Here is a 19,405-nt window from a genome sequence, read left to right as displayed (position 1 = left end):
TGACTAGTGTTAAATTCAGCCACACTATTTTTCAGTTTGGTGAATTTGAGATCTTCCTTTGCTGTGAAATACAATGTGAAATGAACTGTGTTTCATACTATTTCGCCTTTTCAAATAGACATATTGGAGGTGAAACCAGATGAATCATTTCCTTGTAGTTTGGTTCTTCTGATAACTTCTTACTGTTTTTCTACATCGCTGGATTTAATGAAGATTATACTATATCTCTGGAAATGTCCCTGCAAGACAAGGATGCATCAGAACAATCAAAGAGTGAAGAGAAATTCAAATAAAAATGAAATGATGACTTGTTGGGGACATATTTAATGTACAGAAGGGCCATAGGAATATGTATAAAGTATGATTGTGACGTGAAAAGGGAATATGAGACTGTGGTGCCCTCTTCTATCCAAAACATGTTACTGCAGTAGACCACTAAATGACTTCACAAACCTCCAACAGATAATTCACATGCAAAATACAGACCCCAGGGCAAATAAAAGGCATCCTTTACTACTTTTACAGTAGTGGACTATTAGACCAGGTTATAGTAGTAACTACTACTATAACTTGGCCTACTATAACCTTGGAAAAATATGTAAAATAACTTTCTACAAGAGTAAAAACACTCATACAGATTAGATAGATAGTGCATTTACGTTTTTTTATTTATTTATATTTTCTGTAAATGTCACTATATCCTGAAAGTACAATAAAAAAAAAAAAATCAGGTAGCTCTACCTTCACCTTCAGCTTCTTATAATATTTGCAAGAATCCACTGACCTAAAATATCCAATGAGAGCCGATCCCTACTGCGTTGACTCTGGTTGCAAAACTACGATGGTTATGGAGGATTTTTTAATTGTCAACAATAAATGTTAATTAAAGTTATATCCAGGTAAACAATTAATAAATGTTAAGTAAAGTTATATCCATGTAAACAAAAACATGTTTGATTAAAAACTAACCAACAAACATGCTCTTATGAAAGCAATTCAACTGTGTTCTGTGTTCCTCGCCAATGCATCTGAGAGTTTATGATATTCTTCCTCAGCTTGAGATCGTCTTCTTTGCATATTATAGGACTGAGAAAATGGCATAAAGTGGGTTTTAACTGTATTTATGCAGTAGCCAATAGGATGGTCAATAAATAACAAGTCATTATGTGAATTGTCACATAACTGGATGTTGTCCACCTGTGTGAACTGAATGCCAATTTGTACAGTAAATTAAACTGTATCATTTCATATTGTGTTTGTACAACAAAGGTGTCCTTGTCAACCTTCATGGTTTTCTGTCTCGTCCTGCATGATAGTTTCAATTTGGTTTCCCAAGTCGGAGAAACACGGCCGCTCTTCAAAGTCGTAAGCCCAGCACTGCTTCATCAAACTGTACACCTGCAGACAAAAATAGAAAAAATATGATAATTGTAGGGTTCTCTCAAAATGTGTCAAAATATACAGATTCTCGTTCTGTAATGCTTCTAGAAGACGGAGTAAAGTAGGACTTCATTTCTCAGAATGCTCTGTTTTTCCCATTTTTGTTGTCATATTTAAATTAATACTTTTTATACATTAACTCTGAAATTCATGTATTATATTGTTTAAAATATTCTATGGTCTTCAAAAATTATACAGCTTAAGATTTTTCCCATTCAATAAAGACTATTGTATTAATCGCTAAGAGACTCTTTTCACGTATCTCAGTCGGGTGTGTGTAGTTTACACGACGGTGAAGTTTTTTCCCCGAGCCCAGACAGCGTGGTTTCCATCACTAGCTCTGACATTAGCCGTGATGTGAGTTAGCTCGGTGCAGAGAACCAGACCGCTTCACAACACACAGACACAAAGAAATCTCTACACAACATTTGTGCTGACAAGGTGACAGCAGAGAACGAGGACGTGTCACAGGTAGCCGGTGCTGCAAGAGTCGTAGCGGGGCTGTTCGCTTTACGGCCTGGATGGCTGCAACGCCATATTGGATCAACAACAAGAGGTTGCGTGAGTACTTGACATTGGAATGGAACCGAGTGTACACAGGACTGTTAAAACAGACTGCGTATAACTGTCCTGGTTTCAAAGTTCACTTCTTCTAGCTGGATAAAGCTTCATGTGCACCAATGCTACGAATAGGGACATTTTTCAAGCACTTGGGTTAGACTTTTCATGGTATCATCATCATTTATCTTTATTTCCATGAAATTACACATACATACACATTTCATTAAACTGTTCTATTGATTTAAAAGGGTAAAAGAAAAAGCGTTTGATGCTTAAGGTATTTAGCCTCATCCACCATCCTGATCTTGCGAGCTCCATTGTATTTTACTCCCAGATCAGTCTGGGACGAAGAAAATTTGGAGAAGTCTGACCAGCGACCGAACCAATCAGCATTGGTTTTGTGGCGGGACAAAGTGTGACGCTACGAAAAGTAACCGTTCAGTGTAAACAACATGGTGGCTTCCACAGATGAGATGAGCGTAGTTATTGTGTAAGCCGTTTGCTAACGCTTTTTTCTCTTGGGTCCTTCTGTTGGAATATGGCCTGGGCACCTGTAATTGTGCCTTTTATCCGCAAATTCACGTTACACAAATATCCTTTTCATACTTTCTGAGCTTTGCCTCTAAGCTGTTAGCATGTGATACGCTTTGTTGATCTGACTGGTTGATTTGGCCTGTATGTTGGTGATAGACAGATGGTTTATTCAATCAGCAACCAGTATTATCACTCCTTACCAACTTTGGTATCGGTATTGATTACAGCAGATGAATAATGAACGACACGAACAAAAAAAAAGATAGAATCATTGCAAAAGAAGCACAAAGGCTTTTTTGGGAAGTGTTTTAATTTTGAGGAATACTTGTAATGACATAGTCACTAATGTTATACAGCCAATAGAGATTTACAGTGAAAATATCATAACATATTGTTGGAGATATATAATTGTGGAAATAACCAGTCTTCTAAAAAGCTTACTGCATTACAACCATTGGTCCATATAAAGTGAACATACCTTCTGTGGGCAGTTTGGAGGGGCTGGCAACCTCCAGTTATTCTTTAGAATATTTGCCAGATGCATTGAAATGGATGGACTCCAATGTCCAATCTCCTGCACACATAGCTAAACGAGACATGACATTAAGGGAGCAGTTAAAAAAGGGGGGGACAACCACAATGGTGTTGCAGTTTGATGAAAGGATTTATGATCATTTAAATATAGTGAAATATTGTCTATGCTTGAATGGATTCATAACAAACAGTCTTACTCTCTTTGGGTTGGAGTTGGTGTCACAGTAGCAGAAGAGCTCGTGAAGAACGACTCCGAAACTCCAGACATCTGACTTGTGGGAGAATCTGGAATCATTGATGGACTCTGGCGCGTACCTGCGTTAGATGAGCAGAGTATGGTCAAGCAGACCTCCAGGAACTGAAAACTTACTTACACTTACCAAAGGCTACAGTGAGCAGCCAGTTAGCTTAGCTTAGTGCAAAGACTTGATGCAGGGAAATTGCTATAGTCAAGTTTTGCAGTGTCTGATTCAAACAAAAAGCTGGTTTGCACCCAACCCTGCACAACAATTTTTCCTATCGCTGCTGAGGATATTTTGCAGAAGGGGTTGAATACTGAAGAAAGTTACACATTACTGCTTTAAAAACTTTGAACTAAAGAGTATTTCATTTTTCAAACACAAGGGAAATTACCAGAAAATGGGGCTCTCTCCAGGCTGCATGACTCTGTAGTACTCCTTGTCAAAAGGAATAACCTTGGTCAGCCCAAAATCAGCGATTTTCACCAGCGACTCACTGGCCACAAGGATATTTCTGGCTGCAAGGTCTCTGTGGACATAACGCAGGGTCTGCAGGTACTCCATCCCCTTGGAAAATAAAAAACAACAAAACAGAAGAAAATTAAATAAATCTTGTCCCTTTTCGTTTTATGCTGTGCAATCAGCCGTTGGTCTCACAGGAAGTGAAAATGAAGTTGATTTATGGAGTCACAAGATAAGATATGTAGTACACTGTAGGCTCATCCCACAGAGAGATGTCTTTGCTGTACATGGTACACTGTGGCTTTGACCTTTAAACTCCTTACTAGTGGAGTTTAAAGATTTTTCATAATTGAAGGTCAAATATGGCACTCAAAAGTTATTAATGTTGCTTTGTTACTTTCTGACCCACGGAACTGCTTGAACCCACGCATGGCTGCTTTGTTCAATGTCAGATATTTGAAGGCTTTTAGTCAAGTTGTATTGCAATGGTTAGAATCATTTTCCATTGCTTTCCTTAATGAATTGAACTATTTGTATGAAGGTGAAAAAGCCAACCATGTTGGCTATGGGCCCTTCAACTATCTGTGCCCACCGGTCTGTAACTTGATTTGATTTGGGCCTGCTCTTACCTTACATATTTGAGAAGCGAAAAGCAGCTGCCGCCTGGTGTTAACTTTATGTCGGTTACTCTCCAAGTAGCCAATGAGGCTACCGTAGGGCAGGTACTCCATCACCAAACTCATACTGAGGCGACCTGTGAAAAGGAAAACAAACATTAAAATCATTCAGAGCCCAGAAGACAGACACCTCATTATCTCATATCTTGAATCAGTCATAAGTCACTCTGAACAACAACAGCTTCAGCTAAAGACTGTGATTTAAAATGTAACCTAGGATACTGCAGGGGATGCATACCGGTAATAATGTATAAAAGAAGAAAATAAGTCTATTTACACAAGATCGATTTTTCCTATTGGCTTGATTCAGGTTTAAAACTCTTTTTAATTTAGTGTTTTTTGAGACATCAATGGAGTAAATGAAGGGGGAATATCAATTTTGAAACTGGAGCTTTAAAAAAAAAAAAAAACAGGTCACTGTTAAGCTCTATTGGAAACTGGCGTAATGGATGGATGACTTTAAATTGTAATAGCAGCTCAATACAACAGGCACATTAAAACCATTAAAAGTAATTGCAGTAACAAAAGGTGCATTGAAAGGCATATGGTGCTGATGGATTAATAACTACTGAAGTTGATTATTTGAGAACATTGTGCGTTTGCAGTGTTTTTATCACCTGCGCTGTAGCAGACTCCTCTGTATTTGACGATGTAGTCGCAGTGAAAAACGCTGATGGTATTGACCTCCTTCTTGAAGTCCTCCAGGGTCGACTGCTTGTTGGGCTGCAGCTTCTTGACAGCGACCAGCTCACCGGTGTTATCGCCCAGTGGGTCATAACGGCAAAGTTCAACGCTGCCAAAGTTTCCCTGGAAAAGTTTTGAGTTATCAATTGTCTGTCTCATCCAAAGAAATTTTCCTCACCATACATTTCCCACTGCAGGATCCATAGCATATGTTCAGACAGTGGCTTTTGTTAACATGCTGTCCTGTTTTTCCTCACAAAATCTGCTCCGGCCTGTTTATTCATCTGTTTGTCCATCAAACACGTCTTGGAGACCACCAATGATCTCCTAATGCAGGGGTTAATGTGAGTCATTGGTGCGTTTAGCATTTTTAATAAAATAAAAAATACAAAATAAGCAGTTTAATTTGAAATGTCTCCACATCAAAAGTATACAGATAATATCACAGTATTTTTGACAAGACTCAACAAATCTTCTCAAAACATAAGATCATGATCCTGAAAGTGCACTGATTGGTCCAAAGGTGTCTGCATTATAAATATTGTGTTCCTGGTTGTTGTGTCGCTGCAGACTTACTTTCCCCAGAGGCGAGATGTAGCGTAAGTGTCGCTCCTCAAACAGTGTCTGGTCGTGTTGAGCAGAACTGATGGCTCTCCACACTGGGCTCTGTGTGACAGGCTCAGTGGCGTGTAGTATCACGTAGTCTGCCATGACACATGAAAACAGATCAGTAAAGGTTTTTAGTTTTCTGATGTAATTGAATAGCCTGATTCCCAAAAAGAAAACACTACCCATTTTAAGAAAGATGCTAATGGCCAAACAGAAGGACACCCTATTTAGTTGTTGTTAATTTGAGTAAATGTATGTTGCATTGATCTCTTTTAAGGGCCTAGTTATTAAGTTATTGTTTTTTTGATTGTTTGCATTTTTTGGGGATAAACAGAAGCCTACATTTTTCAAGAGATCAGGGTTTTCTCTAAGGATCAAAACTGATAAGAGTTTATTCTGGGTCAATTTATAAAGTGTGTTTTTTTATTGAACTGAAATAAAGAAAAGTGAAGTTGACATTTGATAAGATGTGGTTTATTCATTTGAGTAGTAATACACGTAATTACCTGAAGTGATCAGACTGTTGAGTTGACGGATAATACTGCGACAAGAAGGTCTGAAGGCTGCTTGGTAGTCCATACACTGACCGATCAGATCGGCTAGCTCTGTCCACGGGGAGGGTGGCAGCTGCTGGAAGGTCTCATAAAGCTGCCGTTTCTACAGAAAACACACCAGTGGCTCATATCATTCACTGTCTGTCTGCCCAAAAGCCGAGATAGTAAACTACATGTTTGTACTTGTGATTGTTCCCTCGGTTTTGATCCCATAAGCACTTAACACCTACAAAAGTTTTCATTTCTGAACTTGTGCTTAAAGTCACATGGACTCACTTGCAGCTTGTTTAATGGACAGTACTGTGACAATCTTTTAGCCTGCAAGTTTTACTTATCAGGAGTGGGATTACCTTCTCCAAGCTCCAGCCTCGCAGCGGATTTTTCCCACTGTTGAAGATTTCCCACACAGTGGCACCAAAGCTCCACTTATCACACTCCAGAGTCAGGTTGTCCAGGGCCTCTAGCACCTCAGGGGCCACCCAGGGGATCCTGTCCAGGATCACTTAACAAATTCACAGATAAATGCATATTAACACATACACAATGGATAGGTATCATATTTTAAAGGTGTTACACTGGGTGATATACAAATGTTGTATATATGTATATATTTTTATGTTGTATATATATATATACATATAACGTAATTTAATTGTTTTGTTACCACCTGTTCTCAAACTGACATCCGTTCTGGTCCAGACACTTCTAACAACGCGATGCAATGGAGAAACAATTCCCTGGTTTCCTTGTCATTTAGGTATCCCCATAAAGAATATACAAACGTATATATATATATATATACATATATTACCCATATATATATGTAATGTGTGTATACAGTATATATAAAATGTATTTATCAGCATTTACTTTACCTACTGAAGTACAACATCGTTCATCAGGCCCTTTTCTCTGTTATACACAGTGTAGTTAGTATAAATGGACCTGATGGTGGTGGACATGGTTAAAGGGGTACTGGAAAACCCTCCAAGATTTACCATCCTTGCTCAGCATGGCCACACTGATGCCTGGGTCGCTCAGCTTAATGAAAGGAGAGCTGCCACGAGACAGATCACCTTCTCTGGCCAGCAGCAGATTTTTGGCGCAGATATTTCCATGAACGATGTTCTTTTCTTCCTGCGAGACAATTGCATGAAAATGTTGGCTTATAGTGTGACGCATTGGTTAGCTTTGAAAAAGTTTAACCAGCCAATCCTGCTGTAGATTGAGGTATTTTTTGTAATTTTTCTTGTAACATCTTACCAGAAAGTTGAGGGCAGATGCGAGTTGTTTGGCTATGTCAAGTTTCCAGCTCACTGACACAGATCTCCCTCTCTGTAAGTAGAGGTCGAGGGCCCCGTACTCAACAAGCTCCTGCACCATGATGTCTGTGAGGCAGAGCGAGGTTTGTTTCTACAGCTGTACTTCAAACAGGGTCAGAAATGCTGACACACAGACAAAGACTAAGTCAGGGCTCTCACATGAGGATCTCATGTGACAATACTTATTTTACTCAGTATGAATGATTTAATGTTTCTATTAATTAACGGTTCTTTGTTGTTTGCAGATGTACATCATTTTACAGGAACAGAGCCTGCAAATGCTCTGTAAATTAGCTGAAGTTAAGTACTAACAATTTGCAGCAGATAATGTATTTTTTTAATGCAAACTTAACCATTTTCATGTAAACTATCGGAATGTTTTGTACATCAGTACTTCAGAGTGATCTGTTTTTTTCTGTGTGCTTGGTAACATGCACAAACAGGACCAAGCCAGGCTGCAACAACAAAGGACAAGCTGGAAAAATAATAGGCATCAGCCAAGAAACAGCCAGTAGCCTGTTCACCAAACTCATCCTCCAAAGATTTCGAAAAAATTATGTTGAAAAGAAAAATCAGAGGACAATACTCTTCAATCCGAGTTCATTTACAGCAGAAACCTTGTCGGAAAGAGACTTCTACAAAATAAAAATCAGACACATAGATACAATAATTTTTCGATTCATTCCTCCAGCAACCAGGCTGTATAACATGCAGCTTAATCAACAGGTCTCTTCACTGTTCACTTGCACTTTTGTACCTTTATATCACATTTGTATTTGACTGTTTATTCTCTCTTAATGTGATCTGATGTGTTTTATTATGGTTATGTTTGGGTCTCATTGTGCCTTTTTTAGTGGCTATCTGGAGCTCTGGGACCAACAAATGTCCCTGTGTGGGATCATAAAGTTGATCTGAATCTGATTTCAATCTCCTCCTGCATCTGTACATCGTTCACAGAACATTAACACATTGAGAAAACATAATGCACATTAGCTTTGTGTAGCTGATAGGAAAATAATCATCAAACCTTACTTTTCACTCCATGAACACTAACACCATACACATGGAGCAGGTGTTTATGTGAAATCTGACTCATCAAGCTGGCAGCTTCAAAGAACGACTGAGAGAAGGAAAAGACAACCCAGCATGTGTACGAAAGTCAAAAGTAATGTTATATCGACAAACAATCCACAAAAAAACGTAATATTTCAGCGTATTTTAACCTGAAGAAACCCACCTCCCAGCAGTTTTTATGAATGACATCGAGCTCTTTCAGGAAAACGTCCGTCATGTGTTTCTCCCCATCGCGAATGTCTGTTTTGTAACCTTTGAAAATGCGAGTGAAGGATCCCTGTCCGAGGCATTCATCCTAACAGAAAAAAACATGAGAAGAAACTACATTAAAGTCACCTCCATTATAAACAATATGAAGTACCTTTCATTAATTTCACTACAGAATCAAAGTAGTAGCAGTATATACCACATAATACTGTAGTAGCTGTAATGGTTGTAGTATTAGTTGGAGCAACGGTGGTAATAGTGTTGTAGAACAACTGGGAAAGAGAGCAATAGATGACTAATATTGATATTTATAGTGGTAAAATAAAAAATAAATAAAAATCTCTACACACGCACGCATTTCAGGTCTTCATATTTGATCATGTGGAACTGGATATGACTGAATTTGTTCCTTTCAGGTGTTGGGGACCTTTGAGCTTCTACGGAGCTGCTGTTGCGTATGATGATCAGATTTGTGAGCTCTGTAGGAAGAGCAGAAAACACTTCTTGTTATAGAGTCTATGAAGGTTGCAAATATAAAGGCACATATCTCTAAACAAACTGAGGTGTTAAATCAATACAGGAGTGATTATTGGCTAAGTTACAGTTTTCTCAAAACAGGGATACAGTATGTTGCTAAAACCAGGATATGATGTCTACCTGCACAGAAGTATAAATGCATACTGAAAAATGTTCTGGGAGACTTATGCAGATGTAAACATACTCAACGTTGTCTTAAAGCAATTCTTTCCTTTCTGGCATTTTTACACTTTTCTTTTGTAAGCTTAAAATGCTCCTGATAAACGGCTGGCAAACTAAAATGTAAAAGAAATCCACCTGGTGTTGCAACTCCTCAATTCTCATTTATTTCTGATAAAAGTCTGACCAATCATTTTATCCGGTCCGAATAAAATTATTTGCAGAGCTTGTGCGCTTCTCTGCAGAGCGGTAGAGTGGTCAGTGAGAGATAGCACGGAACGGCGAAGAACTGATGCGTCAAGAGGAAAGAGGCGAGTCAACATTAGCTCTACTTTCCAGCGATGGTGGAGGCTAATGCAGCTTCATCGGGAGCTAAAAAGAGATGAGATGGTTGCAGAGTTTATGCTGGACAGGTACTTTTAGTTTGCCTAATCCTAGAACACAGCATTCCATGTGATGGATCAGTTATCAGTTACTATAGTTCTGCAATACTATGTTATTTGTGCAAGGAAGATTAGCGTCAGCGCTAACGTCACAACGTGTAAACAAACCAGCTGTTTCACTTGCGTGGCTCACTTTCTCACCGCACGCGTCGGGGGAGGAGGAAGTGTCAGAGGTCAGGCAGGGGGAAGAGGGAAGGACAAATTTGGAGGGAGCCGGAGTTGTTCATGTTCAATTTTTTACTAAGTGCTTTGCAACATGCTAGAAAGGTAAGAATTGCTTTTATACTGCATGAAATGTCTTAGTTATATAATAATATATATTATATATATAATGTCACATATCATATCATATATAATATTATCATATTATATATCTACTATTACTAGTAGTAATATACTAGTATCTACTATTATCATATTCTATATCCCTGGCTTGGGAAACACACCTTTGGGTCGGGGAGGACAGCAGCGGCCTAACATGACAGGCACTTCAGCCAGCAGCAGCTTGTTGTGTTGGTAATAGCTGGTGAGCTCTCTCAAGCTGGAAAATGATTTATGGACACCAGGAAGACTGTACTGCTCATTTTTAATAATGAGACAGTCTTTATAGTCAAGTCCAAGTGGAGTCTGCAGAAATAGAAATGTTACTTCAAATCTTCACACTAACACTGAGGAGCTTATTGTAACAACATTCTTGGATAGGCTGTCAAAAAAGTGCAAACGTTGTGAGTGCAAACAATTTGAGTGACATGTGAATGACTTTTTTTTCACACATTTGAATATCAGAAACTTCTCCCACAAGTTCATAATCTACATAAAGATAACATTTATGCAAGAGACCTGTGATTTCCAGCAACGGTACTTTAAATCACAAGCTTTTTATATTCATATGTTATTGTTACTCAGCTCAGCTTGTCACATACTAAATAATTAAAAGGCTAACAGAACATCTCAGTGCATAAAATTGTGCAAATAAATAACTAGTAAAGTACTTCCTTTCAATCTGTCTTTTTCTATGTCTATTACATTGCTTCAACAAGAACCTTTACCTGAACACAAACAGTGAGGAAGAAGTTGTCATAGTTCTTAGGACTCTGCCGTAGAAGGAATGTCCCGCCTTTAAATCCTGACTTTTTCAACTTGTTCACTGCGAATTCAGATCTGATAAAACAAGATATGAAGAAAAAACTCAAAAACAGGTGCTTGTGAATAGTTGTATTGGATTGAGCATATATCAAAATGGCTCACGTGATTGGGCCGTGACAATGGTTTTTGATCCCCTCCAGAATACTTGGAGGAGCAATGTCTTGACAGAAGTAGTGGCTAGAGTCTGTGGTCAGTCTGAAGTAGCCATCAACAAGAGAAGCAAAAGAAAGTGCTTCCTTAAGACTCTGGAAGTTGGCTTCCTGTTGAGCAAATCAGGATTAAATTGACTTTATTGTTTGCATTTAATCAAAACAGCAAAATCTGTTGTTAATTATATGTCCCTTACCAAGCATCTGTCATCTTTTCGAGTTATTGTCACCATCCTGCTGTCTTGGGGAACCTGCTCGTGGCATACCCTCTTTATACTGATTTCGATGATTTCTTTGAAGTCACAGAAGGTTTGCCACTCCAAAAAAAAAGAGGTCAAGTTGGTTAATGAACATCATATTTACCTCAGACCTTTCCTCACCAAAAAAAAGGCAGGGGTAAGTTATAACTACCCATTTTTATGTTTGTTGCCTTTTCACTGGTGTTCGTTTCCCATGTGAAACCAAAAGTCACCTGTGACATTTTATTCCATCCATAATGTGATTCTGTCCATGAATAATTTTAAGCCAATCCATGATCTTTTCCTAACCCTTACCAGGTGTTTTTTAGTTTCCTAAACTTAAGTAGTTTAGTTTCACAACATTAACAACATTTTTCAAGCTACGTTGTTGCACTACGTTACATACAACGGTAATAGACGTGTTCCTTAATGGGGAGCTATGGTTCCCAGTTCAAAGCAAATTTTCCCCTGGATGCAAATGGTGCAAAAGGAACACAATATAATAGACATGAGTTTCCATATAATGAGATAACAAAGCAAGGCAGAATAAAGCATGGCCAGGCAGATTTGTGTTGAAACGGTGTGGCATGCAGTTGACCTGATGGTATGAAAGTCTAACTAACCACGGTGCCTCATTCCCACCCATTCTGAAACTGAACTTGTCCTTACCAGGGCACCGTCAGGGTGGCAACTTCCACTGGTTTCAATTCCAGTTTCTCCAGTGACCCGCACCAGAGAAAAATTTGACTTGGAGTGGGATGAGGAAGGATTCACTTGGAAGGTTTCGCTCCCCAGAGAGGGTTCGATGCCAGCCAGTTCAACCAGGTACTTGAGCTTCAAGCTGCACTCATCTACAGAGCAGTTGCCAAGCTTCTTTAAGAAACGCTTGAGGGTGTTTCGGATTCGATAACGATCCAGGCGGTTTCGCCTCTGGATGTCGAGGCGATGTGACTTAGGAAGGCATGACTTGTAGCTGAAAGTTGAAGAGTATAATGATGTTGTAATGAGTTTAAACTACAACAAAAATAGTAAACCGTTTGAAAAGAAAAGTAAGTAAGAAAGGTAGTTCTATTTCTGAAAAGGAAAGAATGAATCGTACAAAGTTCTTGGTTGTTTTAACTTTATCTGATGAAGCGCAGTTTGGGCAAAAATGAAAAATTATCCCAATGTAAAATACCTGACAGTCTTGCAGAGATCTCTTACACTCTGATGGCGCTCCTTAGCAATTCTCCACAAGTCCAGCACTGCAAGGCCGAGGCATTCCTCTTGGGCACTCAAGGGTGGGCAAACTCCAGCCTCACTAGCAACAAAGTCACTTCGCAACTATGTACCAAAATAAATCAGTGATGGACATAATCTGGTCAATGTGTCTAATTTTTTCTGGCATTTTACCTGTTTGACACTATATACATTTTGAGATATTATGATCATTCTTTGTTTTATATAGCAGTTCAGGATTGTGTTGCACATCATGAAAGTGTCTCAAAATTTAATGTGATTGGAATTTAGCAAACCACCTACTGGATATATGTCAATTAAATGTAGAATTACATAATACTATATCTCGGTGAGTCACTAAATAACATGTTTTGATATGTTTTATACTTCACCTGAGTGAAGAGATAATCAATGACACTGTAGTCGAGCACTGGACTGGTTTTGTCTCTGGTCAGACTGTAGCGGTACGATGTTCGTAGTCCTTGCCCAAGCCAGTTCCCGAAGAAAAACCTGCACAACAAAATAAGTCCATTATTATTTAGCATATCATGACATTTTTACAAACCACTACGTTAACTTCTTAACATATGCATATTCACTTTTTTGCCACACGTTACGTATGCAGGTTTGAACGTGATACTTAATGATACAATGATACGTGATACAAAATTCTTCAAAACAACACAATGCAATGTACACTAATGTCTAAAGTAAATATGCGAATGTAAGATGCTTCAGATATTTTTCACCTACCTGAGTCTAAAGTGGACTTGTAAGTTTTCTTCTGTGTTGAACACGTGCGATGGAGGATACCAGTATGAGAAATCGGCAGATGCCAAACCAAAAAGACTTTGATAGACTGGTAAGATTCCTAGAGAAAGAGACTACATCATATCATTATAGACCAGGTGATGCTATAGGGATTTCCCCAGCAATTAGCCCTCTGTACAGTTGTAAGAATAAACAGAAGAAAAATCACATTCAGACACTCATTTTTAGGTGATTTGTCGGTAAAATCCTACCACATTTTTTGCCTGCTTGGATGCAGACATTTTCAGCCGAGATTTGGCCCGATGAAATGTGTATTGTTGTTGCATCCTTTGTGGCTGGTAAGAAGTAGACATGTACTTGTAAACTGGGGCCGGTGCTAGAGCTGGACCTCTGACTGCCTTCCCGGTCTCTGATCACTAGAGGGGCCAACTCCTCCTCACTGAGATCCATCTGAGGACCAAATGAACAGATTTGTTATTTTTATAGATATATATATATTATTTTCAAACAGCTATAACAGGAAACTGATACTTATATGGGGGTGACATAATTTTAGCAAATTCAAATTAAGTTGTTGAATAATCTTGAAAAATGGTATAACCCTCTATTAATGTCTGTTGATCTTTTGCTTAATATTAATCATAAATATTCAAAAGTTCATGAAAATAAGCAAATATTGCCACGTTGTTTCCTTAAAGTTGCATCATCCTTGATCACAGGAAGTGATAACACTAAAACTGGAATCACAACAAGATGCAAATGAAACAGCAGCAAGTGAGTGGACTCCTTCATTTGTTCCTCGCCTGCCATTAGGCATCACCAACAGTCCTCTTTAATAGACATACTGTGTGAGGTCAGCCCTGTTCATAGTTAAAGAGTGTTGATCGAGACTGGTTCCTTATGTAACCACAGTAAACATTAGATTACTATTTAACTACGATGACTTTCTCTTTTTATGCAGCTGCCTGGGAATGGAATGAGCTGTAAATCACCATTACCTTGAATTAATTTGAAGGTCATTTACAAACTGCTGTGAAGGTCAGATGTCCTTGTCTGTCTCACATTATTGCTATTTAACAAATTTTAGTGGGGGAAAAAAGTATTTATTGATCTTAGTAAAAGGACCGTATAGTAAGAAGTAGTAACAAATAGTAACAATGCATTTTTTTTTAATTTGATGATTTTGCAAAATGTTAATCTGACAAGTAGCTATAGCTGTAGATGGGGCTGGTGGGGTCTTGAAAGTCTGTGACTGTGGGCCTTCCCTCAGACAAAGCCCAATTTACTTGCTTAGTGTCACCCAAGATCCAATACTGCTGTTGACATAACTTTAGAGTATCTGACTCTGGGAAAGTGTGAAAAACAGTCAAATTCCCCTATCTCCAAAATATCTCTCAAATCAAACTCATTTAGTGTATTCTATCATATCTGCTTTCAATGACTAATGTAATAATGTTTTTTCACTTCCATTCACTGAGACTGAGGCTCCCCCGAAGCTGTTTGGAGCCCCACTGCCACTTTGAAAAACCTCAGACACAACTATAAACAATTCTTTTGAAATGTGGTGGACTAGAAGTATAAATTAGCATAAGATAGAAATACTCAAGTAAAGTACAAGCGCCTTAAAAGTAGATTCCTGGAGTAAACTTGCATGCCACCTCTGCCAAATACACACTACACACATTTAGTACACATGAATTTGATCCTCTTTCAAAATATAAAGCTTTAGAGTGATATTAAAGCATTCTGCAGCATTGTAAAACTAATTGAGTTATTCATTCATAATTTAGCCATGACTGGTTTGCTCAACGATACAAATTCATTAAGCTTTTGTTGTATGACTTGATCACATCGGCAGATATTGAGATACGGAAAAGTGATTCAGTCATGTTTGTCATGGAAATGTATCATTCTGTTTAAATCATGTGTTCGTATATGTTTGTGACAGGATGCATTTACCTGCCAGCTGACAAAGGAAATGATTAAATAATAATGATAATAATTAAATAACACACTCTGCATGTTGAACAGTCACATGTACATTTGATTGGCAGTCATGTAACACTAAATCTGATATATCATGCTGTGGATCCTGTTTTCCTTTGATTATCAACCTCTGTCCAAGTGACGTAATCATCTTACCCATCCAACCTATATTTACTATGTGTATACTCTGTTCTCGGACAGGCCTCTGAACCTAGCCCATGGGGTAGAAACTCTGACCCAGCTGTAAAATAACTCTGTTGTTCTCTAAATTATGTTGTCTTTTGTAATTAAGCCAAAGTTCTTACAGTATACAATTGGATTTATTTGCTCAACTTCTCGAGGCAATTAGAATTGCCACACCAATGTTCACCCAAACCTTTATAAGCAAAAAAGAAAACCTAGTCACAAAGTACTGTTATGGGATGAATTATAATGTTTACGGTATATAGATGTCATGTTGTGTAGGTATGAAACTTTGTATATTAAAGTTTGTGTTATCATGTGTGGTGAATTCCAACCGTGACTCTAAATGATGTTTTGAAATGTCAAATGTAGATTTGTGGGGATTCCAGTTATGTCAGACAAAACTACTCACCACCGTCTGCTGCAGCTGAATCAGGAAGACAAAATACATAATACTCTCATAATACTTACAGTTATCGTATTTCACATCCATAAGTCAAACACTTTGTTTATTTAGATAAAAATACAGATCTGATTACTTGGCAAATGATCACGTGAAAATAAACAATAAACTTTAAAATTTTAAATAACAGCTACAAATGGACCTTAAACATAAAAGCACATTCTCTACAGTGTAACAGACTTTAAAAGTACAGGTTTTGAAGATAAAGATCAATATGAATTATTACTAAAAGTACTTGTTACCTTTACATTTGTACGTCAGAAGTTATCTCGATCATTTGTTCCTGTAAACTAGGACTCTCTTCACTGACGCATGCGTTTTATGGTGTGTGTGTGTGTGTGTGTGTGTGTGTGTGTGTGTGTGTGTGTGTGTGTGTGCTGAAAGGAAGTTCAAAATGGTTTCCTGATTTAGATGCAACAAAACCAACAGTTTCTTGTTATCGTTGTCAAACTGTTTTCATTCCTCTGACTGAACAGAAATGTTTAACAAAATATTTCACTTTTCAAAATAACTGGATTATTTGATTTGATCCACATTATTTTTTCTCTATATCTTCTTTCATGAAAAAAACCTTTCAGTTTAAACCCCACAACAAGAAGGAATAAAAAGTATATAGAAAAGCAGAATCAACAGCATCCAATACTTTTATATTGTGGCGCGTTTTTAACATGGAAGCCTCCATGGTGGAGCTTTAGATTTGTTCACTCTAGTTTTACACTAATTTAGAGCAACAGGTTGATTTAGACCAAAATCTTCGTTGACTTTGGGAGGAAATCAGTATGCACAAGTCCCTAAAACAATACTTAAATTCCGATCTCCCGACACTAAAGACACTCACATGTGCTGAAATGGGATGGTACACTCAAGAACTGCTTTCATGAGGGAAGACTTTCATTTAACATGAATGTAGTGAAAGCAAATGCAGTGCAGTGCAGAAATCGACTCATCTGACATTACAGGAAAAGAGAACCAGCTGACGACTGCGGTTTCCCTGTTCAGCTCTGAGGACTTTAGCAGTTTCCTGTCATAGCTGCTAAAAAAACCCTGCCAAAGTTTTAAGTTAATAACTTATTCTCTTCTTCAGTTTTTCAATATTTGTATGTTTTCAAGGTACACACTAAATGGCAGTTTTGCTAAACTTTTATTGACACACCATCCACAGTCTCTATATCACATTAAACACAAACTTCTTCTGCTGTTTTATTCTCCTCAGTCCATCTGAATGTAAGAATGCTCAGTGTGAATAATTGTTTTGCTAAAAGTCGGCTAATGACTCAGTTTCTGGGGAATTACATTTTTGATGAGAATGACCCAACACGGATTAAGCAATCCATCCAATAGTTCTTCACTTCACTACAAACTTCACTAAGGACCAAAAATATCCACTTCATGGTGACGCTGGAGGAAAAGTAAGAGTTACCTTCTGGGGACTGTGAATGGCTGCTGGCTGAAGCCTTAGGGGACAGACATAATTAATGGTTTTGGTGAAACCCTGTATCTTTCAAACTCGTGCCACTAAGAGGCAATAATGTCTTAAGATCATCATGATAAATGATCATGAACATTGATATTGATGCTGCCTTGGGCACGTCTCTCTATCACCTCCTTCAGCTCAGTTAATCAACAGAATCAACATGACCCTGAGATTTTCCCCAGCCAAATATTACTTCAGAAAATATATGATGCATCTGAAGGATTTCTCTTTTATTTTTTGCAAGAAATGGTTATCTGCGAGCCCTCAAGAAGATAATTGCAATCGTTTGCTGGGGTTTCTTGTGGTGATATACGCCATGAGTTGTGGGGGAAGCCTAACAATCATTACTGTATCTACAAGGAAGTGGGATTGTTAAGGATTGTTTGTTTATATATGACCTGGACTTGCAGGTTAAATTGCCCGTCTCATAAGGCAGTGTTCCCATTTATGATCCTGGCTCTAGAAACTCCCCTCAGTATCTAAGTGCTGGCCTGGTCAATTCGGCAACAAGTAGAAAAGGCTGTTACAAGAGTGGTTGGGCTTTTTAATAATTTTCTTAGTTCTGGGACCTCTGTGGGGGATGACACCGAGGCCTTATTTCAAATACCATAAATGCAGTCTATTTGAGTCCAAGTGTGCTGTGTGAAGGACAACCCTGGCTTTCTGTTGATGCCACACACATGAATAGAAAACATCCTGTGTCTTGTGTTTCTTTCCTTGTGTCCTTTCTCACCATTGAGTCAGTACAGTACGCAGCCCCCAGCTCAGGACTTGTGCTGTGGACACCAAGGTGCTCGAAGCCTTCCACCCTCTCCAGCGAGGATCCGTTGATATTAAGGGGGGCGTAGTTCCTTCCACACCTCTTCCCAAAGTCCCCTTTCATCTCCTTAGTCATGCTGAGGTTAAAGTGTAGGTCATTGTCTTGAAACCCGTGGGTCCGGTCACCTACTTCTTTCTTCTTCTACTTTCTTTGATTTAAATATTTAACAGCTTAATATACTTTAATCTTTAACCTTCATTTCAAAGAAATATACTTTTATAGAATTGTTTTATGGACTTTATTTAAATTTTATGATTTACTTTATTGGACATCTTAGTGTACAGTAACTACTTATGGCTATGAAGAATGGACAGTGACACAGCAGTACCAGATCTTTCCTGTTTTACAATGGGATATGTGCCCACAGTGGTGCTGCCAAGGGGATGCCACTTTATAAGCTAGAAATACTCACATAAACGTCCATCATTCAGCATAGCAGTTCTACATGCATGGCATGATATTATTATATGATTTCAGTGTATAGCCAGACAATAAATATAATGGACCAAAAAACAATGAGCTGGCACTACTGTCACACAATAGGTTCAGCTTTGAAAGCTTCATAAGATATTCCAACTTATGCTTATTTTCCAATGCCAACACAACCATTCATTAAGCAGAGAAGGAGCATAACCATATGTTCCTTCTCTGCTTAATGAATGTGTTAGAAGACTCGAGCATACCATTAGAGACAACACACGAGTCTCAGTGAACACAATAAACATTATGTTGCACAAAACCTCGTTTGGTGTCTTTTCTATTAAAAGAGCAACAATATGGAACTGTCTACCAACTGAATTGAAAATGCAGCACAATTTTAATGATTTAACAAAGATTTAAAATTTTGGCTAAAAGTGTCACGGTTGAAATTGGCAGGTGAACCCAAATGCAGAGAGAGCAAGCAGGAGACTAGAACTTAC

At 38.2% G+C, this 19,405-nt stretch overlaps 1 protein-coding gene across 1 annotated transcript; it reads right to left on the bottom strand.

The window, feature by feature from the left end:
* Positions 1–401: 401 nt before the first annotated feature.
* jak3 (Janus kinase 3 (a protein tyrosine kinase, leukocyte)) lies at positions 402–18,560 on the bottom strand (the record flags this gene model as incomplete). The annotated part of the gene is made up of 24 exons (XM_083911441.1): positions 402–1,398; positions 3,014–3,121; positions 3,267–3,384; positions 3,703–3,875; positions 4,400–4,524; positions 5,065–5,254; positions 5,708–5,835; positions 6,247–6,397; positions 6,645–6,796; positions 7,293–7,431; positions 7,558–7,682; positions 8,649–8,736; positions 8,854–8,985; positions 9,252–9,376; positions 10,483–10,663; positions 11,086–11,197; positions 11,285–11,442; positions 11,529–11,648; positions 12,240–12,543; positions 12,748–12,893; positions 13,181–13,298; positions 13,542–13,659; positions 13,811–14,009; positions 18,399–18,560. The coding sequence occupies 24 exons, from the start codon at positions 18,558–18,560 to the stop codon at positions 1,279–1,281; spliced, it is 3,492 nt and encodes a 1,163-aa protein (XP_083767567.1). The 3' UTR covers positions 402–1,278.
* Positions 18,561–19,405: the final 845 nt, after the last annotated feature.

The sequence above is a fragment of the Echiichthys vipera genome (genome assembly GCF_963691815.1).
Source record: "Echiichthys vipera genome assembly, chromosome: 3".
NCBI classification, from domain to species: domain Eukaryota; kingdom Metazoa; phylum Chordata; class Actinopteri; order Perciformes; family Trachinidae; genus Echiichthys; species Echiichthys vipera.
The sequence above is the reverse complement of the archived record's forward strand: the minus strand, read 5'-3'. Positions and strand labels throughout refer to the sequence as shown.